Genomic DNA, 27891 nt, shown 5'->3' with positions numbered 1-27891 from the left:
GTGCAAGAGGCACAATCTCAGCTCACTGCAACCTCCTACTCCCGGGTTCAAGCAATTCTCCTGCCTCAGCCTTGCGAATAGCTGGGATTACAGGCACGCACCACCACGCTCAGCTAATTTTTGTATTTTTAGTAGAGACGGGGTTTCTCCATATTGGCCAGGATGGTCTCGATCTCTTGACCTCGTGATCCGCCCGTCTCGGCCTCCCAAAGTGCTGGGATTACAGGCGTGAAGCCACCGCGCACTTCCACTGCTTTTTAGCAGCGAGCTCTCAGGTCAATTAACTGCTTTCTTAGGTTTACAAACTGTGGGTGTGTATTTGTAAACACAAGTTGTTTTATATATCAGCACGTGGTGAAAGTGACACAGGAATAAACGCAAACTTTTTTTCCCCTTCTTTTTTCAGAGACATAAATCCCAGGAACACTCACAACCGCAGAAGGGGATTTGGTGGACATAAAAAGAAACTAAATTTTGTACTGCCACAGAAGTGAAGCATGGATAAGCTCAAAGGTATTCATGCAGTGTTTTATTTCAAGATTTGTTATGGGGACGTCCGCCACGCCCTGGTCCGCCTTCACCAGGCCGGGCAACACCGCCCAGTCCCTGAGACCCGGGAGACGCGGGGGCGAGGTCGTGGGGTGGACTCCGGGAGGAGGTTACGAGAACCACACTTCCCAGAGTGCAGTGCGCAGCCCCGCGCAGCCTGCCCCGCCCAGCCCGCCCCGCCCCCGGAGGCCGCCACTCGCGGGGGCTGAGGTGAGAAGACGCCAAGCGCCCGCCAGGGCTCTGCGGGGCAGTGCAGGAGAGCGCGCCTCCGCCAGGTGCTGGCGCAGGGCTGGTGAGGTGCCGCTGAGGGCGGCCGGGGCTCCGGGAGCCGGGTAACGTGGCTGCAACCTTAGCGACACCAGGAAGAATAGAGCGGAGGGTCGAAAGATCGAGGTAACGGGACGCTTGTCTCCCCTCAGTCCCCTCTTCCTTTGTGCGGTGCCGTCCGCTCGCGCGGAGCCCTCCCTCACCCCAGCCCCGAAGTCGCAACACCGTCTGGTCTCGGATCTCTGGCGTGCGAAGGAAATTCGAGCCCTCGTGCACCAACCGAAACTCCACAGCTGAGAGGGCTTGGGGCCTGACAGCAAGAGCTCCAGCCCCGGAGCTCCCTTGCACGGCTTCTGTCGCCCCCATTGGCCGCAGGAGCAGGATTTTGCTCCCGGCTCCCGGAGGGGAGCCCCAGCCTCTGGCTCCGTCAGCCTCGCCGGCGCCTCCTTGGCTCCCTCGTCCCGGTCTTTCGAAGAGGGACCCAGGCAGGAGCTTAGCGGGGTCCAGGGAGAGGGCAGGCACTGTGCGGCTGGCGCGGGTTCGGGGCCCCGGGAGGGCGGCCGGAAGCCCCCTGGAGCCGCTGCCTGCGGGGGCGGGGCGAGTGAGCCACCTCCGGCCCACGCCGCGCGGGGACGAGGCGAGGAAGGCACTGCCTCTCCCCACTCGGGGGGCTTGCTGGCCGCGCTGGAGGTGCCTGCCCAGGCGCGGCGGTGTGGACTTTGTGGAGAGTGCCTCCTGGTGTGGAACCAGGAACCGCAGCCTCTTTCTAGACGCGCAGCCGCCGGATGGAGTTGTTACCGACACGATGACAGCTCTTTACGCCTTCCACTCCGTGCTGGCCTCAGTTGTCTTGCTGGTTTCTTCAGAGAGCGATTTGACTACATAGCTTGAATTTTCTACGTGCCTCGTGCTTTACTGGACTTGCACTGTTTTTCCCTCTTGACAATGTTTAATCGGGTGACTTTTCGTAGAAAACGTTCAGTGTTTTCATCTGTGTTCATGGCTAACTTTATTTTTGACTCTTTGCCCTAAGCTAATGTCACTAGTTTAGAGGGATGCTTTGGGAAAAGGTCCTTAGAACCTGGGTTGACATAAGTATTTTATCTGCTGGTTGCACGTTTTTTCCTTTGCATTGTTTTTCTCCCGTACAAGATGGTAATTGTTGGACTCTCGGTGTTCTTTATCCTCTCTCTAGAAGGAAATCCTCTTCCCGCATCTTTCTCATGTTCTGGCCCTGCGGTACTCTTGGGTACGCAGAGGACTGCTGCTAACACTGCTGGCACCTGGAAAGCTGCTTGGAGATGGCGGTGGCATTAAGCTGCTGCTTTTCCTCAGACTTCCTCCTGGCACCCTCCTTAATTTGTCAAACTGACCCAGTTCAAACTTCAAACTTTTAGTCACTTTATTTATTTAGTCACTTTTTTAAAAAATTGCTTTCAAGATGCCAGATTGCCTAAGCCTAAATATAAAAAGAAGTGTCTCAGGGGCCGGGTGCAGTGACTCACGCCTGTAATCTCAGCACTTTGGGAGGCTGAGGCGGGGGGATCACTTGAGGTCAGGATTTTCGAGACCAGTCTGGCCAACATGGTAAAACCCCGTCTCTATTAAAAATACAAAAGTTAGCCGAGCATGGTGGCACATGCCTGTAGTCTCAGCTACTCGGGAGGCTAAGACAGGAGAATGGCTTGAACCCGGGAGACAGGTTGGAGTGAGCCGAGATCATGCCACTGCACTCCAGCCTGGGTGACAGAGTGAGACTCCATCTCAAAAAAAGAAAAAAACGTCTCAGGATACTCTATTCAACTGCATATGAGCACTTAGCTTAATCCTTTTAATTTTTAAAGCTGCCAATTCTTTTAGCGTTTGATAAGATTACTGATAATTGGTTAAGATTATATATTCTGTAACAATTGCACATTTTTTGACAAGAAACTCAGTTCACATTCAGTGAGGGAATTTTTTAAAAAACAGTATTTCTTCATTCATTAAGAAGAAAGTTGGGGCTGGGCGCGGTGGTTCATGCCTGTAATCCCAACACTTTGGGACGCTGAGGCGGGCGGATCAAGAGGTCAGGAGATCAAGACCATCCTGGCCAACATGGTGAAACCCCGTCTCTACTAAAGATGCAAAAAAATTAGCTGGTCGTGGTGGCGCGTGCCTGTAGTCCAAGCTACTCCGGAGGCTGAGGCAGGGGAATCGCTTGAACCTGGGAGGTGGAATCTCCTGATTGAGATCACGCAACTGCACTCCAGCCTGGCAATAGAGCGAGACTCCGTCTCAAAAAAAAAAAAAAAAAAAAAAAAAAAAAAAAAGTTGGGTAAATTTTGATCCCACCGGCTATTTTGAAAAATGAATTTTATTTTTTAGAGCAGTTGTAAGTTCATAGCAAAACTGAGTGAAAGGTATACAGATTTCTCATGTATCGCCTACCCCTACAGAGCCAAAATCCCCATCAGAGTGGTACATATATTACAGTTGATGAACCTACATTGACATATCATTGTCACATCCACAGTTAGGGTTCAGTCTTGGTGTTAAACATTCTGTGGGTTTGGGCAAATAACCCTTTTGTTTTTATTAAGAACTTTTGAGAGTTGTAGAGAACTGAAATGGATATTGTCATTTTAAAAAGATTAAAGAGACTATTGCAGACATTTTAAACTTTAATTTCAGATAGTTTTTGTGTTTTATAAATTGAATGTTTAAATTTTTGGTTACTTATATTGGAATTCCCAAAAGAGTCACATTTATTTTTGTGTATTAAGAACTAAAGGGCCCCACGTGGTAACTCACACCTGTAATCGCAGCAATTTGGGAAGTCGAGGCAGGAGGATCGCTTGAGTCCAGTAGTTAGAGACCATCCTGGGCAACAAAGTGAGACCTGTCTCTATATTTAAAAAAAAAAAAAAAAAAAAAAAAGGTGAGGCTCGGTGGCTCATGCTTGTAATCTTAGCACTTTTGGAAGCCAAAGCAGGCCAATTGCTTGATCCCAGGAGTTCAAGACCAGTCTGCACAACATGGTGAAACCCTGTCTCTACAAAAATAAATAAATAAATACATACATACATAAATAAAAAATAAATAAATAAAAATTAGCTATATGTGGTGGTGTGCACCTGTGGTCCCAGCTACTTGGGAGACTGAGGTGGGAGGATCACCAGAGTCCAGGGAGGTCAAGGCTGCGATGAGCCATGATTGTGCCGCTGCAGTGGGCCATGATTGCACCACTGTACTCCAACCTGGGTGACAGAATGAGAGCCTATTTCCAAAAAAAAAAAAAGCAAGAGATGAGGGAAGTTAAATGTTTCATAAAATAAAATGTTGTTTTCAATCGCTAAAATTCACTTGACCATGTCTTTTTTTTTTCCTGAACAAAATGTTTTTTATTAACCAAAAAAAGAGGGAGTTGAGCATTTTAAATAAATTAATTTTTGTTTACTCATGTCAAGATGTGTCTGCAATAAAAATGTCACCCATTAGTCTGTTTTTAAAAATTCGGTTTTCTCTGTTTTGAGGGACTTTTATGGAAGCACCAGAGTATAATAATGTTCTGAGCTCATTTCTGGTTTACTACACAATTCTCTATTAGAATCCCAGATCTCCACTTATTGGCTGTGTGAGCATGGCAAGTAATTTTCTAAACCTCTTTCCTTAGCTGTGGAAGGGGGATAAAAGTAATACGTACTTCTGTTTTACCAGAATTGAGGATTATTTGGTGTTGCATGTGAAAGCATTCTGTAAGCTGTAGTCAACTATAATATGCATTGATATTACTAGTCACATGCTGCATTTAAAAATGCTGCCAGTACAATTTATTTTCTGGTGGATATTGCTACGTAGATACTGTCAGCTGCTTTTTTTTTTTTTTTTAAATGGGTTGGTCATCCAAGAAAGTATATTGTTTGGTTTGGTTATGAATGATTTAGTTGGTTCTCATGAGTCAGAGAGATAATTATGGAAGAGGGTTGGAGGGACCTTGGGAAATTTTCTACTTCATCTCTCTGACTCTTAACCTGCATCTGTTAGCGTGCGAATAAATGGTCTTTCAAGGGTCTGTGAACTCTACTATTTATACTTTTCTGGGGAGAAATTAAATGAAAATTTGTACTTTTCTGGGGAGAAATTAAATGAAAATTTTACTTTTCTGGGGAGAAATTAAATTAAAAGAGCAACATGATCTTGTTCCCACTAAAGGTTTAGGAAACCACTAGCTTCAATGATCTAGGCAAGTTTCTTTAGTAAAAATGTTAGAGATTATTTTTAAAATTAGTTTTTTGTGGAAAGGAAAGAGAAACAGCTTATATTGCAGAAAGGAAAGAAAACAGGTTATTTTTGAAGCACTGAGTGCCTGTTTTTCTTCCAAAGCTAGAAGTTGGTATTTATGATACACTACCTTTATATGAATAATAGTGCTGCTACTTCTACCTGGAAGTGGTACCTTCATTATGATTAGGCAGATATTGTCTATGCCTCTCTTCTTCCCCACCCCCAGCCTTGATGGGCAATACAGTGGGGCAGAGAATGGGACTTTAATACAATCCAGCATGTCAGAATATTATTTAAAATGCCAAAAGATAATTTGGCTTGTTTATTCTAAATTTGGATGTTCTTTGTTTTCACAACAAAACACCCAATGTTAAAGAATATTAAGTATTTAATCTTTCAAACTAGATGATGATATATACATAATCTGTTGTATATTTCTTGTATATCATAGAGTATAAAATTATATTAAATCGTAATTGATTATCACTTTGACTTTTGGTATTTCTAGTTTGGAAAGATGGATATGTATGTTTTCAAGAAATTTACAGTTTGCTTTTGTAGATTATATTATAATTTGTGATTTTCATTTATAACATTTAAAACTTATTTGCTTTTTTGGAATTTCTGAATCAGATATACTTTTAAACCTTAGTTTATTCTTATAAGAATAAGAGTTTGGAATTTTGCCCTGTTTTCCTTGTATAATGATTGCTGGGCTATAAGGCTTTACAGTGTAAAACCAAGTTCTGTTCTGGATCAGTTACCAGTAGCATTCCCAAGGCTGGGAGAGTACGAGGTGGATCCAGTGATGCTATACAAACTTGTGAATGAATCTATCAAGTAATGTCTTTTTCCTTGAGTTTTTTTTCCTTTGATACTAGTATTTTCATTTAAAGTTTAAATGTTTTTCGGCGTTCAAGGTTCTAAACTAATATTTGGGAAAATTATAGAATAAAGTAGCAGAAGCATGGTTCTTTGTAAAAATAGTCTGAGAAGTCTTAAATAGACCTCAAAGATTAGCAGTAGAGATGAATGCCAGTATTGCAGCATACTTTATATGTAAATGATAAGTCACTATGTTGGATCTTTAGTTATTTTAATGCAGAGGATTGCTTAACTTTAATAATGAAAGTTTGAATTAAGTTAATTAGATATGGAAAATAAAAGGGAATAATTTCAGCAAAAATTTTACCTATGGGAATCCTATCATTTTAAGATCAGTGATTTGTGTGGGTTCTTCTACACTTAAACCTTTTTTTTTTTTTGAGATGGAGTCTGGCTCTGTCGCCCAGGCTGGAGTGCAGTGGCCGGATCTCAGCTCACTGCAAGCTCCGCCTCCCGGGTTTACGCCATTCTCCTGCCTCAGCCTCCCGAGTAGCTGGGACTACAGGCGCCCGCCACCTCACCCGGCTAGTTTATTTTTTTGTGTTTTTTAGTAGAGACGGGGTTTCACTGTGTTAGCCAGGATGGTCTCGATCTCCTGACCTCGTGATCCACCCGTCTCGGCCTCCCAAAGTGCTGGGATTACAGGCTTGAGCCACCGCGCCCGGCCTACACTTAAACCTTTAAAACTTCTGGCTGAGTCGGGTGGCTCACATCTGTAATTCCAGCACTGTGGGAGGCCAAGGTAGGTGGATCACTTGAGGCCAGGAGTTCAAGACCAGCCTGGTCAACATGGTGAAACCCTGTCTCTACTAAAAATACAAAAATTAGCTGGGCATGGTGGTGCACAGTTGTAATCCCAGCACTTGAGAGGTGGAGGCTAGAGGATCATGTGAACCCAGGAGGAGGAGGCTGCAGTGAGATGAGATTGTGCCACTGCACTCCAGCCTGGGTGACAGAGCAAGACTCTATCTCAAAAAAAAAAAAACCTTTAAAACTTCCTGAAACATTTCCTGTATAGGGAGAATATTATTAATACCACTATTTTGGTTCTCATTGTCATTTACACATAGGCACCTCCATACGGAGATAACATTAATTCTGTCTTTGGCCTAGTGATAAGAGCTTGGGCTTTGTAGTGAGGCAAGTTTCTTTTGAATCCTGGACATTGCACTTCATAGCTATGAGACCTTGGGTAGGTGTCTTAACTTCTATGAGTCTCATTATCCAAAGCTGTAAACAAATAGGAATTTTACCTTTTTCCGTTATCCTGAGGATTCAAATGAATACATGTAAGTATTTAACTCATGATGACAATTATATACATACATACATATATACATATATCTGTTATGTGCCACTTTGTTAACTCATTTAAGCTTTATAGCAATCCGATGAGGTTGGTACTATTATTTTCCTCATTTTTACAGATGAGGAAACTAAAGCTAATGAAACATTATGTAACGTAACCAATATTGTACAACGAATATACAACTAATAAGTAGATAGAAGCACCCAATTAATGCTGGCTGTTGTCATTTTAAAAAAAAAGATGACTTAGGGTATTACCATTTTTTCTATGGTGGGTTTCTAATAATTGCAGTCTCATGTAGAGCATTATAAAGCATATTTTATTTCTTTGCTGGAAAAAAATGTTGATTGCCGGACTGTGTTCCTGACCAAGGACTCAGGATCACATAATTTGTAAAAGTAATAACATTTGTTTATTGAATGCTTACTGTGTACTAGATACAGAGCTAAGTACTTTATATACATTACTTCACTTACCCCTCACAGCAACCTTAGAGCTGAGGCTCAGAGTAATTTTAAGTAACTTGCCCAAGGCTACACAATTAACACCGAATCCCAAAACTGTCTAGCTCTAAAGTCTCTGCTGCTAGCCACCAGTTTATACGCCTTGTGTCACGTATGGCTGACAGATTTCTCTCAAAAGCAAGGCAACAGCTTCTATAATTTTAAACAGCAAAATATGCTACTATAATTTTGAACGAGAAGGAAACTGATTACCAACTGCCTGTAGGCTAAACCAAGCTTGCTGCCTGTTTTTGTAAACAAAGTTTTATTGGAACACAGCCATGCTGTGTTCTTTTAAAAATAAAGACACTGAGACCCAGAGAGATTAAGTAACTTCCCAGTAATGTAGCTAGCTAGTAGTAATCTAATGTCAGTAACTATGTTAATAAGCCTCTGAAAGTCCGCTGATTCCTGAATCCCATGCTACCCACTAAACTCTGTGTAAGATCAGCAATGTGCTCTATTCAGAGCGTCGGTCCCTGGTTGGCATAGCCATCCCTTCAGTAAGTATTCAGCTTTGTGCTTTTCGTTCAATTTCAAACATCCAGTGTGAAGTATTCCATACTTTGATACTTGGCAACAAATTATTGATAAATTAATTTTTAGTAGGCCTTGTTATCTTAAGTACAACCCTGTCACTTCTCTGACATTCTCAAGTAAAAATAATGAGTAATATAGGCCCCTCTTAAGGTTCACGCATGTAGTTCGCATATTTAGGTAAAATTCAAGATCTTTCTTTTACTACTTTATACTAGACTTTTAGACCACTATGACTGTGATAAACTAAGTGGCCCAGTTCAAACAAGGAAATGATTACTGTAAGGTGTCAATGGAATTCCGTTTTAATAAAACAGATCCCAAAATAAACATCTTACAAAGTATTCAATGTAGTGAAAATGTTGCTTATAGACCCTAGAAATGACATTAGTATTTAACCAGCAGACTTTGATAATAGTAGTATCTAATATTGCACGTATCATTTAAGGACGGGGATACACTCTTAAGAAACATGTTAATAGGCAATTTTGTCATTGTGCAAACGTCATAGAGTATACTCACACAAACCTAGGTGGTATAGCCTGCTACACACCTAAGCTATGTGGTGTAGCCTGTTGCTCCTGGGTTACAAATCTGTATAGCATGTTACTGTACTGAATACTATAATCAATACTGTAACACAGTGGTTACCTATTTGTGTGTCTAAACAGAAAAGGTACAGCAAAAATAAAGTGTTACAATTTTATGGAACTATCATCTATGCATTGGTCACCATCATCGTGACCAGAACGCTGGTCATGCAGCACATGACTGTAAAGACTGTAAGTGCTATTGTTAAGAACAACTTTTTTTTTTTTTTTTTTTTTTTTTTGAGATAAGGTCTCACTCTGTTGCTTAGGCTGGAGTCCAGTGGCAAGATCATGACTCACTACAGCCTTGACCTCCCTGGGCTCAGATGATCCTCCTACCTCAGGCCCCCGAGTAGCTGGGACTACAGGTGCAAGCCACCACACTTGGCTAATTTTTAAATTTTTGTCAAGACTGGCTCTCACTATGTTTCTCAGGCTGGTCTTGAACTTCTAGTAGGCTCAAGCAGTCCTCCTAGCTTGTTGGTAACTGGTTGTTTTACACATTTCAGTTTTCAAAAAATTGCTAGGTTGTATAACTCACAGCCTAAGTCATCAAGATATTTCTTTATTTTTATTTTTATTTTTTATTTATTTTTTTTTGAGACGGAGTCTTGCTCTGTCGCCCAGGCTGGAGTGCAGTGGCCGGGTCTCGGCTCACTGTAAGCTCCGCCTCCCAGGTTTACACCATTCTCCTGCCTCAGCCTCCCGAGTAGCTGGGACTACAGGCGCCCGCCACCTCGCCCGGCTAATTTTTTTGTATTTTTTAGTAGAGACGGGGTTTCACCGTGTTCGCCAGGATGTTCTCGATCTCCTGACTTCGTGATCCGCCCGTCTCGGCCTCCCAAAGTGCTGGGATTACAGGCTTGAGCCAGCGCGCCCGGCCCATCAAGATTATTTCTTAATAAGTGGAACTGGTACATGAGAGGGCACGTAAATTAAAAAGATTTTGGATATCTTAGCTAAATGGAGCCTGGGAAGGTTTATATGAACAGCAATGTGAGAGTGTTTATTTCCTGACAGCCCTACCAATTTTACTTTTTTTTGTCTTTTCCAATATTTAATTTCATTGATTAATAAGGATGTTTTAATAATCTCATTGATCATTTTCCCTTTCAGTATAATCTGCCTTTTTTCTATATGTAAGGACAGTTTTAGGCAGACAGTGTTGCTGTACTACTAACTGAAGGCCATGTTATTGTTGGTCTCTACTCAGTTATTCTTCAAGAACACATCTGTCTAAAGGAAGACTCTGACATTGAGCTGTTTCAGGCATCTAATTCACACTTAAGTTTAACTATGACTTTGATTTTAGCACCAGTGACCTCTCTTATCAGTGTTTCCAGTAGCCTACTAGATCTCTCCATTGGCTCTCCTATCAGTGTTGAATTTCAGCACGCCCTGACTTCCAATTAGGAAATTATTCTTTCCAACTCAGTGATCTCGGCTCACTGCAACCTCCACCTCCCAGGCTCAAGTGATCCTCCCACCTCAGCCTTCCAAGTAGCTGGGACCACAGGTGTGTGCCACCATGCCTAGCTTATTTTTGTATTTTTTGTAGAGATTGGGTTTTGCTTTGTTGTCCAGGCTGGTCTCAAACTCCTGGGCTCAAGTGATCTGCCTGCCTTGGCCTCCCAAAGTGCTGGGATTACAGGCTTGAGCCACTGTGCCTGGCCAAGAAAAACATTTTTTAAAGTCACAGCAGTAACTTGTTGGAAGTCATGTATACTTTCAGTAGGAACTATTGAAGCTATTATACAGTTTTTCAAACCAGCAGATTCTCCTTTAATTATTGGTATATTTTAGACTGTTTGACTCAAAATTTTAAATGTAAATCAAAAGGAAATAATGAGTATAGCCTACTTTTTTCCTGACTTAAAAGTAAAAGTGGAAATTTTAAGAAGAGTATTACCTTTGAAATAAAGTGATTCAAAAATTGAAGTAAATGTCTTATGCACAGTGTTACTTTAGTTAAAATTATTTAATCATACATTGATTTGGATTATAATAGAAAAATCTCTAGTGTTCATAATCTGTTCATCCATTATAAAAATATTTTAAGTACTTCTGTTTGTTTATTGTGTTAAATGTGTTTACTGAACATGGGAGTAATAGCAGTGAAGACAGATGGTGCCTCTACTTTAGGGGCTTATGTAGTGTTACAGGGAAGACTAGTAGTGAATAGGCACTTACAAGTAATAAGTATTTTAAATCTGACCAAAAATTGAGTATGATATTCTTTGTGGTAAGTACAATGAAAAAAAAAAATACCAGATTTTTGTGGGAGCGCAGAGGAAGTACACTAGGAATACGGAAGATTTTTAGGGATGGGCTTCTTGAGCAGATGAACCTGAGCTGAGTCTTAAAAGATGAGCAAGAGTTAGCAGGAGAGAGTGGTGGTAAAGGGCATTTCAGAAAGAGCAGAAAACCTGAAAGGAGGCAGAGGTGTAAAATAGCCTAAAGTATGTGGAAAATTAAACACATTCAGGTTTTGCTCTATAGAACATGAGGTGGGGTTTGCCATTTTGTTATTTCACAAGTATGCAAGAGTTAATTTTGGTAAATGCACACACATCTGCCATCAACGTTCAGGTGTAGGTCTAAAATTAATCACGTACTGCTATAAAATATAATCTTCTTGTATCCAAAGTCTTCACCTAACTGAATTGTCAAATAACTTTTTAAATTATTACTATTATTATTATTATTTGAGACGGAGTCTCACTCTGTCCTCCAGGCTGGAGTGCAGTGGCGTGATCTCGGCTCACTGCAAGCTCCACCTCCCAGGTTCATGCCATTCTCCTGCCTCAGCCTCCTGAGTAGCTGGGACTACAGGCGCCCGCCACCACACCCAGCTAATTTTTTTGTATTTTTTTAGTAGAGATGGGGTTTCACCGTGTTAGCCAGGATGGTCTCGATCTCTTGACCTTGTGATCTGCCCGTCTCGGCCTCCCAAAGTGCTGGGATTACAGGCATGAGCCATTGCACCCGGCCAATTATTATTTCATGAATATGCAAGGGTTGATTTTGGTAAATGTACACACATCTTCCATCAGCTTTTAGTTGTAGCTCTAAAACTAATCAGATACGGCTATAAAATATAATATTTTGTATCATTTAAAATCTTCATCAAACTGAATTATAAAATATCTTCTTTAAAATTACTTTAAAGAAGATTGTGTCTAATAGAGTACTGCAGCAGCAATTATATTATGGCATTGAGGTTTTTTATTTTTATTTGTACTTTTTTGTTTGTTTGTTTGAGACGGAGTCTCACTCTGTAGGCCCAGGCTAGAGTGCAGTGGAGCAATCTTGGCTCACCACAGCCTCCACCTCCCGGGTTCAAGCGATTCTCCTGCCTCAGCCTCCCAAGTAGCTGGAATTGCCTGCCACCACGCCTGGCCAATTTTTGTATTTTTAGTAGAGACAAGGTTTCACCATGTTGGCCAGTCTGGTCTGGAACTCCTGACCTCAGGTGCTCCACCTGCCTCAGCCTCCCAAAGTGCTGGGATTACAGGTGTGAGCCACCGCACCCAGCTGGCATTGAGTTTTTAAAGAGGTGCTTTCAAAGTGCCATTTGTGGCTGGACGTAGTGGCCCATGCCTGTAATCCCAGCATTTTGGTAGTCTGAAGCGGGCAGATTGCTGGAGCTCATGAGTTCACCACCAGCCTGGGCAACATGGTGAAACCCCATCTCTACAGAAAATACAACAATTAGCCTGGTGTGGAGGTGTGTACCTATAGTCCCAGCTACTCAGAAGGCTGAGGTGGGAGGATGGCTTGAGCCCGGAAATCGGAGGTTGCAGTGAGCTGAGATTGTGCCACTGCACTCCAGCTTGGGCCAATAGAGCCAGGCCTTGCCTCAAAAAAAAAACAAAAAAAAACAAAAAAAAAAACAAACAACAACAACAGCAACAACAAAAAACAAAACAGAACACCAAGTGCCATTTGGAATTCTTTCTGTTCAGTAGTCTTTTGATTAATGTGTAATATGAAAACACAGTCACTATGCTGCAAAGAGTTATGAGGATAATACAGTATAAAGTGAGTACAGTATTCAGTGTAATGGTATTACATACTGATACCACATGCTAAATGTGATAGAAATTGTAAGTACAAAGGAAGCTACAGAAAGAATAAGGTGGTCTGGCTTAGTATAATAGGATCTTTAAGCTTTTGCTATCAGTCCTGTTTTCTGTAATTCATTGTAAATAATGTTTACATATAAAAATATATTTTGTTACATATGCTTTGCATTGAACCATAAACCTGTCTGCTTCTGTTTGAAGTATTTTCTCTTCATAACTTCCTATTTTGTTGATCGATATGCCTTTACTGGCACTTAGAGGAGCAAAAAAAAAAAAAAAAAAGGAATCAACTTCCTGTCCGCTTCATTGTCATAACATGCCAGCGTGTGATAGAAATGGACATCTGTAGCATGTTATGAGAATGACATACCACGGATGTCCATTTTTTTTCCTCTCTCTTGTTTTGTGCTTTTAATCTTTTAACATATTTGAGGAAGGAGGAATATCATTTATTTTTCTCCCTAAGAATCAGAATCTTAGGCGTATTTTAAAAAAAATTCTGGAGTTCAGGCTGAATTACATTTTTACTTGATACTAATATACAGTCTTTATAAGTCCTAAAGTCTACTGAGTTCCTTAGGCAGAGTGAATAGTCTTTGAGTAAGCAGTCTTTTCTGGCTCCTGTCTTCCTGTTCTATTATATATAATAGATTTTTAAAAGTTGTTTAAGAGAAGTTTGTATAGACAGATTGTGAGCTGTTGTGTCCTGCCCAAATCTGAATTCAAATGTAAAAATAATTTTATAAAAATGAATATTTATTAAAGCCCTTTTCCTAGAAATAGTACGCTGACAAATGAAAACATTTTGTGACAACAATAATAAAACTTTCACTAGATAGAGCTAGAGTAGTTTGATGTAAGGGGAAAAAGTATATGGTCATTTTGAATTGTATGCATTTTAACTTAGTAAAATTTAAAAATAAGATATTAGTGATACCTGCTGTCATAATACTCATGTAGGACACAAAATATGGCATGACAAAATGAAGACTTCCAGGCTCAGTGGCTCAGGCCTATAGTCCCAGCATTTTGGGAGACCCAGGTGGGAAGATGGCCTGAGTCCAGCAGTTCAAGACCAGCCTGGGCAACATGGCAAAACCCCATCTCTACAAAAAATACAAAAATTAGCCCAGCATAGTGGTTGCACGCCTGTAGGATTGCTGGAGCCTGGGAGGTCAAGGCTGTGATAAGCTGAGATTGCACCACTGCAGTCTAGCCTGGGCGGCAGAGTGCGACCCTGCCTTAAAAAAAAAAAAATGAAGACTCACTAACTAATAAGAGTTGACCCAGGTTTTTGTTTTTTGTTTTGTTTTGTTTGTTTTTTGTTTGTTTGTTTTTGGCTAAGCATAGGGGACTTTATTAATGGTACACACAAGGTGGGGCTCCTAGGCCCCTCCCTCTTTAGGGGTTCTGCATGGACACTGAGGAGGGGAGATTCTCAGTGTAGTGGGGGACTGAGTGTGGCAGGGACTCCCCAGCAGTGAGGGCCTCTCTCTTCCTCTCATGCTTTCGCTGGGGCTGGTGGTCTGGTGGTCTTACTCTTGGAGGCCATGTGGGCCATGAGGTCCACCACACTGTTGCTGTAGTCAAATTCATCACTATACCAAGAAATTGTCTTGACAAAGTGGTTGTTGAGGGCAATGCCAGCCCCAGCATCGAAGATGGAAGAGTGGGTGTTGCTGTTGAAGTCGGAGGAGACAGCCTGGTGCTCATTGTGGCCCAGGATGCCCTTGAGAGGGCCCTCCGACGTCTGCTTCACCACCTTCTTGATGTCATCATATTTGGCAGGTTTTTCCAGACGGCAGGTCAGGTTCATGACCGACACGTTGGCAGTGGTGACACAGAAGGCCATGCCAGTGAGCTTCCTGTTCAACTCAGAGAGGGCCTTGCCTACAGCCTTGGCAGCACCAGTAGAGACAGGGATGATATTCTGGAGAGCCCCGCAGCCGTCACGCCACAGTTTCCCAGAGGGGCCATCCACAGTCTTCTGGGTGGCAGTGTGGCGTGGACTGTGGTCATGAGTCCTTCCACAATACCAAAGTTGTCTTGGATGACATTGGCCAGGGGTGCTAAGCAGTTGGTGGTGCAGGAGGCATTGCTGATGATCTTGAGGCTGTTGTCATACTTCTTATGGTTCATGCCCATCACGAACATGGGGGCGTCAGCAAAGGGGGCAGAGATTCATGACCCTTTTGGCTCCTTCCTGCAAGGGAGCCCCAGCCTTCTTCATAGGGGTGAAGACACCAGTGGACTCCACAGCGTACTCAGCGTCAGCATTGCCCCATTTGATTTTGGAGGGATCTCGCTCCTGGAGGATGGTAATGGAATTTCTACTGATGACATGCTTGCCATTCTCAGCCTTGACGGTGCATGGAATTTGCCATGGGTAAAATCATACTGGAACAAGTAGACCATGTAGTTGAGGTCAATGAAGCGGTCATTGATGGCGACAATATCCACTTTGCCAGAGTTCAAAGCCACCCTGGTGACCAGGCACCCAATACAACCAAATCCGTTGACTCCGGCCTTCACCTTCACCTCAGGGATGCAGCTGGAAATGCATGAGAAGATGCGGCTGTCTGTTGAATGGGAGGAGCAGAGAACCAAGTTGACCCAGTTTTTTACATTGGGGAAAAAAACCCAACCCATAGAGATCATGTTAATTCAGCCACTCGTGACTCTGGCTCATTGTAGACAAATACATAGATATTGTTAAGACACAGTCTTCAAGAAAGAGTACACTGTGTTAAGCAGGCAAGTCTAAAATACAAAAGAAAGAAAGTGAACAAGTCAGAGAAATACGGCGTACTATGGGGGTTCATGAGAAAGATCACATCCCGTTGGGAGAATTAGAAAAGAATTCATAAAAAGGAATTATTTAAGCTGGGCCTTGACATCATTCCCTCACAAGGAACAGCTTGAGCACTTGCAAATACCTTTGAGGAAAACTGAATAATTAAATCTGTGATATAGTGGAAAAAGAATGGACTTAATCACAGCTGGATTGAAGCCCCATCTCCCACCATTTCTAGCTGTGTGGCCTTGGGCAAGTCAGGGATGTTAGAACCATCTATGAGGTGATGCTTAACCAAGAGTATATTTAAGATTTCTGGCAAAATAGGTGGTGCACAGTGGTTTAGTAAGTAGTTTTTCTGTCTTATTTCCCCCTTTCCCTACTTTATGTAAAAAACAAATGGAGAAAACAGAAGGTAGACTAGAGCCAGAGCAATGAGGACCTTGAATGCCAGGGTAAGCTGAACTACATACATTAAGCAGTTTGGAAAGGACAATTAGAGTTAGATAAATCTAGCAGCATCTAATCCTTGATCGATGTTCAGTGATGGGAAGGAGGGATGTGGTGATTGGTTAGGGGAAGTCATTACAATCCAGGTTAATATGTGGATCTGAACTAGAGTACAATGAGAGAGAATAGAATTCAATGATAATAGGAAGAAAGGGATGGATGAATAGAGATTTTTCCAAGCAGAATCCAGGAGAATTGAAGTGGATAGGTTGTGCAAGTGGAGAGAAGAGTCAAATATGGCTCACATTTTGAAGTAGGGGTAACTGAAAAAATGGTGTTGCTACTTATAAAAGTAGGGGAATCTAAAGGTATAGTGAGGGAAAAGATAAGGACCTTGGTTTTTCATATATTTTGTTCTGTAATTATATTTCACTTATAAAGTGCTCTGAACAGTAGTGTGGTAGTTAATAGCACAGGCTGGGAGCCCTGCTGCCTAGGTTCACATCCTGGCTCCACCACTTACTTGGGCTTCACTCCATCTCACTGTGCTTCAGTTTCTTCAGATAGGGCACAAAATATGGCATAGCAAACTAAGTGAAAGAAGACTCCTGGGTGCAGTGGCTCAGGCCTGTAGACCCAGTATTTTGGGAGGTCTAAGTGGGCAGATGACTTGAGTCCAGGAGTTGAAGACCAGCCTGGGCAGCATGGCAAAACCCCATCTCTACAAAAAATACAAAAATTAGCCCAGTATGGTGGTCCATTCCTATAGTTCCAGCTACTTGGGCAATGGGGCTGAGGCGGGAGAATAAAGGGGAAAATAAAAGTAGCTACTTCATAGAGTTGTAGTGAGGACTAAATGATTTAATTTACATGCAATTAGAACAGTGATGGCAGATAGTGTTTTCTGTCATGATGCTGATGTCTGCCTTTATTTTGTGTGTGTGTGTGTGTGTGTGTGTGTGTGTGTGTTTCTTGAGTGAGAATCTTGCTCTGTCACCCCGGGTGGAGTGCAGAGGCATAATCACAGCTCACTGTGGCCTCGACCTCCTGGGCTGAAGCGATCCTCCCACTTCAGCCTGCCAAGTAGCTGGGACTACAAGTTTGTGCCACCACACGTGGCTAATTTTAAAATTTGTTGTAGAGACTGAATCTCACTCTGTTGCCCAGGCTGGTCTTAAACTCCTGGGCCCAAGCGATCCTCCCAGCTTGTCCTCTCAAAGTGCTGAGATTACAGGCGTGTGCCATTGTGCCTGGCAGGCCTTTGCATTTTATTTTAGGGCTAATTGATCCCTTAAGCAGTAGAGTGGCTTGTGATTATATTGCTTTGTCTTTTGAGTTTTATCATGAGTATGTTGGAATGCAACTTTCTTTTTTTCCATTTTATTTTTTATCTTATAGCAAAATTGAGATTTTTGGGGTACAAGTCCATGAATTTTAACAAATGTATAGATTTGTCTCATCATCACCCAAATCAATTTTAAATTAACATTTGAAATAGATGCAAAATAGTTTCATCATCCCATAAAACTCTTTTTGTCATCTCCTTTTAGTCATACTGTTTCCCTGCCCCTCATCCCTGGCAGCCACGGATCTGTTTTTCATCACTATGATTTTGTCCTTTTGAGGATATCATATAAATGGAATCGTAGAATGTGTAGTAACCTATTGAGACTGGCCTGTTTCACTCAGCAGCCATTGAGATTCATCCAGGTTGTTGCATGTACCAAGTTTGTTCCTTTTTATTGTAAGGTAGTGTTCTATTGTATGGGTGTACCCACAGTTTGTTTATCCATTCACTTGTTGAAGGTTATTTGGATTATTCTCAGTTTTTAGCAATTGCGACTAGAGCTGCTATACATTTTCATGTACAAGTTTTTGTGCAAACACGAGCTTTCATTTTTCTCGGTTAAATTGCCAGCAGTCAGATTGCTGGGTTATAGTGTAAGAGTATGTTTAACTGTGTAAGAAACTTTCACCTTTTTTTTTTTTTTTTTTAGAACAGTGATGCTGTTTTGCATTGCCACCAGCAGTATATGAAAATTCCAGGTGTTTCACATCCTCACTAGCACTTGGTATTGTTATTATTGTTTATTTTAGCCGTTCTAATAGATGTGTAGTGGTATTTCATTAAGATTGTGGGGTGTGCGTATGGGGGTGTGGCAGGAGCTGTGTTGCTTAGGCTGGAGTGTAGTGGCTATTTACAGACATGATCGGATGGTAGTGCACTACAACTTTGAACTCTTGGGCTTAAACAGTCATCCTATGTAGCGGAGACTACAAGCGCATGCCACTGGGCCTGGTTCATTATTTTAATTTTCATTTATCTAATGGCAGTGATGTTGAACATCTTTTTGTGTGCTTATTTCCATCCATATATCTTCACTGGTGAAGCGTCTTAAGTCTTTGGTCCATATTTTAATTGAGTTGGTTTTCTTACTGTTAAGTTTGAAAGTTTTATATATTTGGGATGTAAATGTAAATTTTTTGTCAAATATGTGATTTGCCAACATTTTTCTCCTGGTTTGGAGCTTGTCTTTTTATTCTCTTATGGGGTCTTTCTCATAGCAAAAGGTTTTAATTTTGATGGAGTCCATTTTAGCAGTTTTTTTCTTTCGTATTTAACAACTAGTAGCCTGACCCTGAGTCATGAAGTTTTTCTCCTATGTTTTCTTCAAAAAGTTTTATTGTTTTAGGTGTAGTTACATATATAACATAAAAATATATTTTATATATTATATATTATATAAAATGCATCAGAAACTATATGAAACTATAGCCAGGTGCAGTGGCTCGAAGTCCCAGGCTACAGTGTGCTATGCTATGATTAATTTTTTGTGTGTTCACCTTGTTTTGTTTTGGTTTTTTTTTGAGACGGAGTCTCGCTTTGTCGCCCAGGCTGGAGTGCAGTGGCGCATCTCAGCTCACTGCAAGCTCTGCCTCCTGAGTTCACGCCATTCTCCTGCCTCAGCCTCCTGAGTAGCTGGGGCCTGCCACCACGCCTGGCTAATTTTTTGTATTTTTTTAGTAGAGATGGGGTTTCACCATGTTAGCCAGGATGGTCTCAATCTCCTAACCCATAGTAAGTTAAGAACTAACTTAACGAAGAAATTTCTAATTTCTCTTTTAAGACTTCCTCTATGCTCCATGGATTATTTAGATGTGTGCATTTAATTTGCAAGCATTTGGAGAGTTTTCTGTTGTCTTTTATTACTTATTTCTAGTTTAATTCCATTATGATCAGAGATTACACTTTATACAATGTAATTTCTTTTAAATTTGTTTAGGGTTGTTTATTGACTCAGGATATGGCTTATATAATAAGGTCCACGTGCACTTGAATGTATATTCTGCTTTTGTTGGGAGGAGTGTTCTATAAGCACCCGTGAAATCCAGTTGGTTGGTGATGTGTTCTGTTGTTTTATGTCATTGCTAATTCTCTGCTAACTAGTCCTGTAACTGAAGAGGAGTGTTGAAATCTCTTTAGTTGTAATTGTGGATTTATCTGTTTCTCCGTTTTGTTGTTTTTGGTTTTGCTTTGTGTATTTTGAAGATTTGAAGTTAGGTGTATGCATGTTTAGACTATAGTATGTCTTTGGGAATTGACACTTTTATCATTATGCAGTGTCTTTTTTTATTGCGGTGAAAAACACAACATAAAATTTACCATCTTAACAATTTTTAAGTGTACAGTACAGTAGTGTTAACTATATGTACATTGTTGTCCAACAGATCTCTAGAACTTTATCTTGCAAAACTGAAACGATACAATAACTCTTCTTTCCACCCCTCTTGGCAGCTACCATTTTACTTTCTATGAATTTGACTGCTTTAGATGCTTCATATAAGTGGAATCAGTGGAACTTGTCTGTTTCTGGCTTATTTCACTATGTATAATATCCTTAAGATTCATCCATGTTGTAGCATATGACAGGATTTTCATCTTTTTTGAATCTGAATGGTATTCCATTGTATGTATAAGTCACATTTTCTTTTTCCATTTTTCTGATGATGGACATTTAGGCTGCTTCTACCTCTGGTTTGTAAATAACGCCACGGTGAACATGGGTGTGCAAATATGTCTTTGCTATCCTGTTCTCACTTCTTTTGGATATGTACCGAGAAGTGGAATTGCTGGATATGGTAATTCTATTTCTAACTTTTTGAGGGCTATCCATACTGTTTCCAAAGCAGCTATGGAAGCTATTTTACATTCCCACCAACAGTGGAAAGGGTTTCCAGTTTCTCTAAGTCCTTGCGAACACTTCTTTCTTTCCCCATCCTAACAAGTGTAAGGTGATATCTCATGATTTTTATCTACATCTCCCTGATGATTAATGATATTGAACATCTTTTTATATACAGTTGACTGTCAGTGTCTGCAGGTTACACATCCCCAGATTTAACCAAACATGGATTGAAAATATTTTTAATCCAATAAAAATAATACAAATTTTAAAAATACAATAGAATAACTGTTTACATAGCATTTACATTGTCTTAGGTATCGTAAGTAATCTAGAGATAATTTAAAATATGTAGGAGGATGTACATAGATTATATGCAAATACCATACCAGTTTATATAAGGGACTTAAGGATACATGGATTTTGGTATCTGCAGGGATTCTGCAATCAGTCTTCTGAGGATACTGAATAAGGGCTGTACTTCATGACCATTTGTGTATCATCTTTGGAGAAATGTCTGTTGAAGTCCTTTATCTTTTTTTTTGTTGAGGCAGAGTCTCACTCTGTCACCCAGGCTGGAGTTCAGTGGCATGATTACAGCTCACTACATCCTTGAATTCCTGAGCTCAAGTGATCCTCCCACCTTAGCCTCCTGAATTGCTGGGACTATAGGCACATGATACCATGTCCAGCTAATTTTTGTTTTTTTTTTTGTAGAGACAAGGTCTGTATTGCCCAGGCTGATCTCGAACTCCTGGGCTCAAACAGTCCTCCAGTCTCAGCCTACCAGTGTTGGGATTATAGGAGTGAGCCACCACACCTGGCATGTTTTTAGTTTTTGTTTGTTTTGTTTTGTTTTGAGACAGGTGCTTCCTGTATTGCCCAGGCTGACCTTGAAGTCCTGGGCTCAAGTGATCCTCCTACCTTAGCCTCCCAAGTGGCTGGGACAACAGTCATTCACCAGCCGTTGCACCCAACCTTTTGCCCATTTTAAAATTGGGTTCTTTTTTTTTTTTTTAATTGAGTTGTAGTTCTTTGTATATCTGGATATTAACCCCTTTCCAGGTATATATTTGCAAATACTGTTTTCTTCCATTCTGTAGGTTGCCTTTTCTTCTCTATTGATTGATTGTTTTGCTGCACAGAAGTTTTAAAGTTTGATGTCCCATTTGTCTGTGTTTACTTTTGTTGCTTGTGTTTTTTACGTCATACACAAGAAATCATTGATAAATTCAATGTTGTGAAGCCTTTTCCCCGTGTGTTTTCCTCCAGTAGCTTTATGGTTTCAAGTCTAGTCATTTTATGGTTTCAGGGCTACATTTAGGTCTTTAATGAATTTTGAATTAATTTTTGTATATGGTGTAAAGTAAGGGTCCAACTGCTTTCTTTTGCATGTGATATTTTTATATAGTGTTTTTTATCACTAACAATTTTATGTGTTTGATATTATAGCTACTCTTCAGTTTTAAAAAAATTCTTTAGGGTTTTGTTGTTGTTGTTGTTACTGTTGGCATGGTGTGTCTTCTTTCTATCCTATTCCTTTAACTGTGTCTTTATGCTTAGATTTTTTTTTCTTGTACGCATTTGATAGTTGGATTTTGCTTTTTCTTATCCAATCTGAAAATCTCTCTTTTTAAAAAAGTCTTTATTTGAGACCATTGTAGATTCACTTGCAATGCTAACAAATAATAGATCTTATATTTCCTTCACCCAGTTTCCCTCAGTGATAACATCTTGTATAACTTTTGTACCAGGAAATTGACTTTGATACATTGTCTATCTTATTCAAATTTCACCTGTTTTACATGCATTCGTGTGTATGTGTATGTTATCACGTGTAGATTCATATGATCAAGATACAGTATAGTTCCATCACAAGTATCTCTTGTACTACTCATTTGTAGCCATAGCTACTCTTCTCCTCTCATCCTTCCCTAACCTCTGGCAAACAATAATCTGTTCTCCACCTCTATAACTTTGTCATTTTGAGAATGTTATATAGATAGAATCATACTGTATGGCTTTTTAAAATTGAGCATACTTTGAGATTCATCCGGATTGTTACATGTTTCAATAGCTTGTCCCTATTGCTGAGTAGCATTCCTGAGTCTCTGCCTTTAATTGGAAATGGTTAGTCCATTTATATTTAATGTGATTATTGATACTGTTGTGTTTAAATCAACATCTTACTCAGGGATCAGCAAACTATGAGCTTGGGGATTAAATCACACTCACCAAGTGTTTATTCTTTATTTTATTTTATTTTATTTTATTTTATTTTATTTTATTTTATTTTATGAGACACAGTCTTATTCTGTTGCCCAGGCTGGAGTGCAGTGGTGTGATCTCAGCTCACTGCAACCTCTGCCTCCCGGGTTCAAGTGATTCTCGTGTCTCAGCCTCCCAAGCAGCTGGGGTTACAGGTGCGCACCACCATGCCTGGCTGTTTTTTGTATTTTTTAGTAGAGACGGGGTTTCGCCATGTTGGCCAGGCTAGTCTCGAACTCCTGACCTCAGGTAATCCACGCACCTCAGTCTCCCAGAGTGCTGGGATTACAGGCATGAGCCACCACACCCGGCAACTAAGTGTTTTTTTTTTTTTTTTAATAAAGTTTTATTGGAACATGGCTATATTTATTTATTTACTATTGTCTGTGACTGCTTTTGTGTTACAATGACTGCGTTCAGTAGTTGTGATAGAGACTCATATGGCCCAGAAAGTCAAAAATATCTATTCTGTGGCCCTTTACAGAAAAAGTTTTTAAGCCCTGATTATGCTATTTGTTTTCTATTTGTCCCATCTGTTCTTTGTTGATTTTACAGCAGGAATGTGAATTTAGAAGAGATATTACAGTGACTGGTGCCTATTAGAATATCTATAGATGCTTTCCTCAGATAACATTTTAGACCTGACAGAAGGTGTCTGTATTCGTTTTTTATTGTGTGTAACAAATTACCACAATTTAGTGGCTTAAAACAATATGCATTTATTATCTCACATTTGCCGTGCATCAGGAGTTTGGGCACAGTGTAGTTGGATCCTTTGCTTAGGATCTCATAAGACTGCAATAAAGCTATTGGCCAGGCTGTATTATGAAGAGGCTCGATTATGGAGAAATCTGCTTCCACACTTATTCAGGTCATTGGCAGAATTCATTTCCTTGGAGCTATATGACTGAGGGCCTGGCTTTTTACTGACTGTCAGGTGAAAGCCTCTCTCAGGTCTTAGGGATTGCCTGTAATTGCCTGCTACATGGCTATCTCCATGGTGGTTTGTTTTTCAAGGCCTGCAGGAGAACTTCTTACTCCAGTCTGCTCACACAGTATTCTATAATGTAACGTAATCAAGAGAGTGACATCTCATCACTTTCCCACATTCCGTCAATTAGAAGCAAGTCACAGGTTCTTCCTGCATGCAAGGGGTTTATATGAAGCCATGACTCATTAAGGATCACTGTCATGTATGTCTGCCACAGAAACCATAAGAAGGCATTAATAACTATAATCTCTAACCTTACATTGACCATTTTGATTTCTGTCAAAAGCTGGAAATGATGAGATTAACAATAAAGAACCTAATATAGCTAAAGTTCTGGTTAGAATATTTAGTTTTCTGAAACTACATAATAAGCAGAGCTTTCCACTCTGATAATGCCAATATTTTAAACAAGCACTTGTAAATTCATTATTGTATTTGATGTATTTCTCAGGATAGTGCCATGAGGGAGATATAGGTATCCCTGTTTATAGATGAAGAAACTGAGGATTAGTAAAGCCTCAGTTTTACAAATTACACAGCCTCAAAAAAAATTACACAGCCAGTGAGTGATGGAATAGGTGTCTATTTATTAGTAACTTGAAATCCTCTGTTCTTGTCAGCAAAGTAGAATTGTAACATAGAATTATTGATGGTGTGACTGTTCATCAAATATGCTTTGATGATGAGGAAAGTTTGATTTTGTATGTAAATACTAATAAGTTCTATGTGAAAATGCAAATAAAATGAGATCTTTGTAAGAGTGCAGCATTTCCTATGTTTGGCAGTACAATATTTCTAATCCTGAAAATGTTTCCTTAAGTGGTATCTCTATTTTACAGAAGAGATCGAGGTCTAAGCAAGTTGTCATTTGCTCAAGCTCATATGTTTGATATGTGGTAGAACCATAATCTGAGTTCAGAATCTAGGATGAACCTAATTCAATCAAAATATCCTTCTGTTTTGGCCTTGCATTACTAAATTGTATAGCTGGAAGGCAGCTATACTAATGTTTTACTGTATATCTCTATTCCAGTAATTTCATCTCTACTTAATTGTTATCTGTTAAGTGGGGTTGTTTATCTACACTTGGATGAGAAAGTCTTTAGTGAACTTTACCTATCATCTGTAGGATCATGTTGTTCTGCTAAAAAAAAAAAAAAAAATCCAAGTGAAGCCTCAAAACTTAACATTTTCAGTTCATGGCCGTGTGTGGTGGTTAAAGCATGTAATCTCAGCACTTTGAGAGGCCTAGGTGGGCAGATTGCATGAGCCCAGGAGTTTGAGACCAGCCTGGGCAACATGGAGAAACTCCGTCTCTGAAATAAAAATTTAAAAATAGAAAAATGTTAGTTCATAGCCTTTCTCTTTGAAGATAGCATATTACACATCTCAAAAGTCATGTGCTTAAGTCAGTTGTTCTTGTTGGATTTTAAAGGAGTTCCTTTATTTATATAAAATAATTAGCAGAAGTGAATTATGTGTTATTTAGCATAAAAACAAAGTTTTTTGTTATTTTATAAATAATGATTGATATAGTTATTTTGCATGTATAGTACTAACAAATTATAGTTAATAATTTTTTTCTTTTGGTTTGTCTCTGTGTGTTTTATTATTGATTTTTCAGTCACAGCAAACTGTATAATGGCAGTTGAGTGGGTTTTGAAAAACATCTGAATTGTAGTGTCTACATCTACCTCTGCCTTCTCCCTACCCTTTGAAAAAGAATAAATGGCATGCTTGAGAAGAGAGCTATATTGAAAGAGGAATATTGCAAATGGCTTCAGATTCTGTGAATACTAAACAAGCTAGGAATCACATTACAAAGGGGAAAAGGCAACAACAGCACCAGCAAATAAAGAACAGGTCCTCAATTAGTGATGGTGATGGAGAAGATTCCTTTATTTTTGAAGCAAATGAAGCTTGGAAAGATTTTCATGGTTCTCTTCTTCGATTTTATGAAAATGGAGAACTCTGCGATGTCACACTCAAGGTGAGATTGCCTTTTTTCTACTTTTCTCAGGCCGCTTCAGTGTAATATGAGAAATGGGGTTTCTGTAACCACACAAGGCAAATTTTGTTGCTATACATATGTGATACAGTTGGAATGCTTTTAGTCTCAATCTTTTTTTTTAGTGTAGGAGAAAGGACACAGAGGGCAAATGAAGAGAAGTTAGAATAAGATAAAATTATTGTACTAATTTAATGTTGATATTCATTATTTCTTAGTTAATTTAACTTCTGAGAGTTCTGAAACCCTAGAACAACAAATATTAGTGAAATTAATAAATTGCTGTTGACCAGATAAGCTTTTCACTTGTGAATTTAAATAACTTGGTGTATTTGCTTACTCTGAATACAGAAGTAAATTAGAAGTCAGCAATTTTGGATTGTTTACTCAGCTAGTGATTTACTGTCTATCTCTATTCCAGTAATTTAATCTCTACTTCACTGTTTTCATCTGTTAAGTGGGATTGTTTATCTACACCTGATAGTGAAATACAGTCTACTTCGCCTTGGATGAAAAAGTCCTCAGTGAACTTTGCTCATAATCTATAGGATCATGTTGTTCTCCTAAAAGCAACCAGTTTTAATAAAATTGGAAAAGTGATAAAGCAGTATGGAAAAGCCTGTGTTCTGATTGTTTCTCATTGCACATTTAAAGTACTTTCTTCTTATCTCTCAGTGAAATATTAAAACTTTTTGGTGAAATCTTGGGCTTAAGCAGTCCTCCTGCCACAAGCGTCTGAGCAGCTGGGACTAGATGCATGCACCACCATGCCTGACTAATTAAAAAAAATTTTTTTTTTAGAGATGGGTCTTGCTATGTTGCCCAGGCTGGTCTCAAACTCGGTCTCAAATGATCCTACTGCCTTGGGCCTCCCAAAAAGCTGAGATTATAACTGTAAGCCACTGTGCTAATGGTAGATAATTATTTCTCATAGTTCTGAAGGGTGGGAGGTCTAAAATCAAGGTACCAGCAAGTTTGGTGTCTGGTGAGGGCTGCCCTCTCTGCTTCCAAGATAGTGCCTTATTGCTGCATCCTCCAGAGGGGATGAACACTATGTCCTCACATGGAAGGCAGAAGGACAAAATGGGCCTAAGCTAGTTCCCTCCAGTCCTCTTTTAAGGCACTAATCCATTCATGAGCACAGAGCCCTTATGATTTCATCAATTCCCAGAGGTTCCCCCACTTAGTATTAGCACAGTGGGGATTAAGTTTCAACACATAATTTTGGAGGACCTTTAGAAGATAGCACAGACATAATTTGATAGAAGAGAAAAATAATAATGGAGAAAGTGATCCTATATTTAACACGTAAGCATTCTATATTATGAAATTTTAAGATTCTGTGTTTAAGGAAGATTACCTTTTACTTCATTCAGCTAGTAAATCAGTATTTTAATCTTTTTCATGTTTCTCAGAAAGGTGGTATAATCATGTGGCACATAAGGACATTTTGGTCAACGATGGACCCCATATACAATGGTGGTCCCATAAGATTATAATGGAGCTGAAAAATTCCTATCACTTAGTAATGTTGTAGCTATCATAGTGTCCTAGCACAGTGCATTACTTACGTGCTTGTGGTGATGCTGGTGTAAACAAACTTACTGCATTGCCAGTTGTATAAAAGGTATAATACATGGTTATGTATAGTACCTAATACTTGTTCATGCTAATAAATGATTGTGTTACAGGTTTATGTATTTATTGTACTTTTTATTATTGTTGTAGAGTGTACTCCTGCTACTTCTAAAGAAAAGAACATTACTTAAAAAAAGAAAAAAATTGCAGAAAGTTGATTCTTAACAAAAAACAAGAAAAGAAAAAATGTTAACTGTAAAAACAGCCTTAGGCAGGTCCTTCAGAAGGTATTCAAGAGGAAAGCATTGTTACTATAGGAGATGACAGCTTCATGTGTCATCTCCTTTGTAGTAGGACAAGATCTGGAGGTGGAAGACAGTGATATGGATGATCCTGACTTGGTATAGATGCAGGCTAATGTCTGAGTTTGTGTCTTAGTTTTTAACAGAAAAGCTTAAAACGTATAAGAAAAAAAATTTAAATAGAAAAAAGCTTTTGGAATAAGCATAGAAAAACATTTTTGTAGAGCTATGCAATGTGTGTGTTTTAGGCTTAAGTGTTATTACAAGAGTCAAAAAGTTTTAAAAAAATTAAAAAGTTTATGGAAAAAGTCACAGTAAGCTACGG

At 39.8% G+C, this 27891-nt stretch overlaps 1 protein-coding gene and 1 pseudogene across 2 annotated transcripts in view; one reads left to right on the top strand and one right to left on the bottom strand.

The window, feature by feature from the left end:
* Positions 1–769: 769 nt before the first annotated feature.
* The window catches only part of KLHL8 (kelch like family member 8), a 57882-nt gene continuing 30760 nt past the window's right edge, over positions 770–27891 (top strand). For both annotated transcript variants that reach the window (XM_015138765.3, XM_001096459.5), the window contains exons 1-2: positions 770–942; positions 25303–25668. In XM_015138765.3, coding sequence (XP_014994251.2) covers positions 25453–25668 — 216 coding nt within the window. In that variant the 5' untranslated portion in view covers positions 770–942; positions 25303–25452. The remainder of the gene's footprint in view (positions 943–25302; positions 25669–27891) is intronic.
* Positions 14358–15649, bottom strand: LOC704504 (glyceraldehyde-3-phosphate dehydrogenase pseudogene; annotated as a pseudogene).

This window comes from Macaca mulatta, chromosome 5 (assembly GCF_049350105.2).
Source record: "Macaca mulatta isolate MMU2019108-1 chromosome 5, T2T-MMU8v2.0, whole genome shotgun sequence".
Lineage (NCBI taxonomy): Eukaryota > Metazoa > Chordata > Mammalia > Primates > Cercopithecidae > Macaca > Macaca mulatta.
Note: the sequence above shows the minus strand (reverse complement) of the source record. Positions and strands in the feature narration are given on the sequence as shown.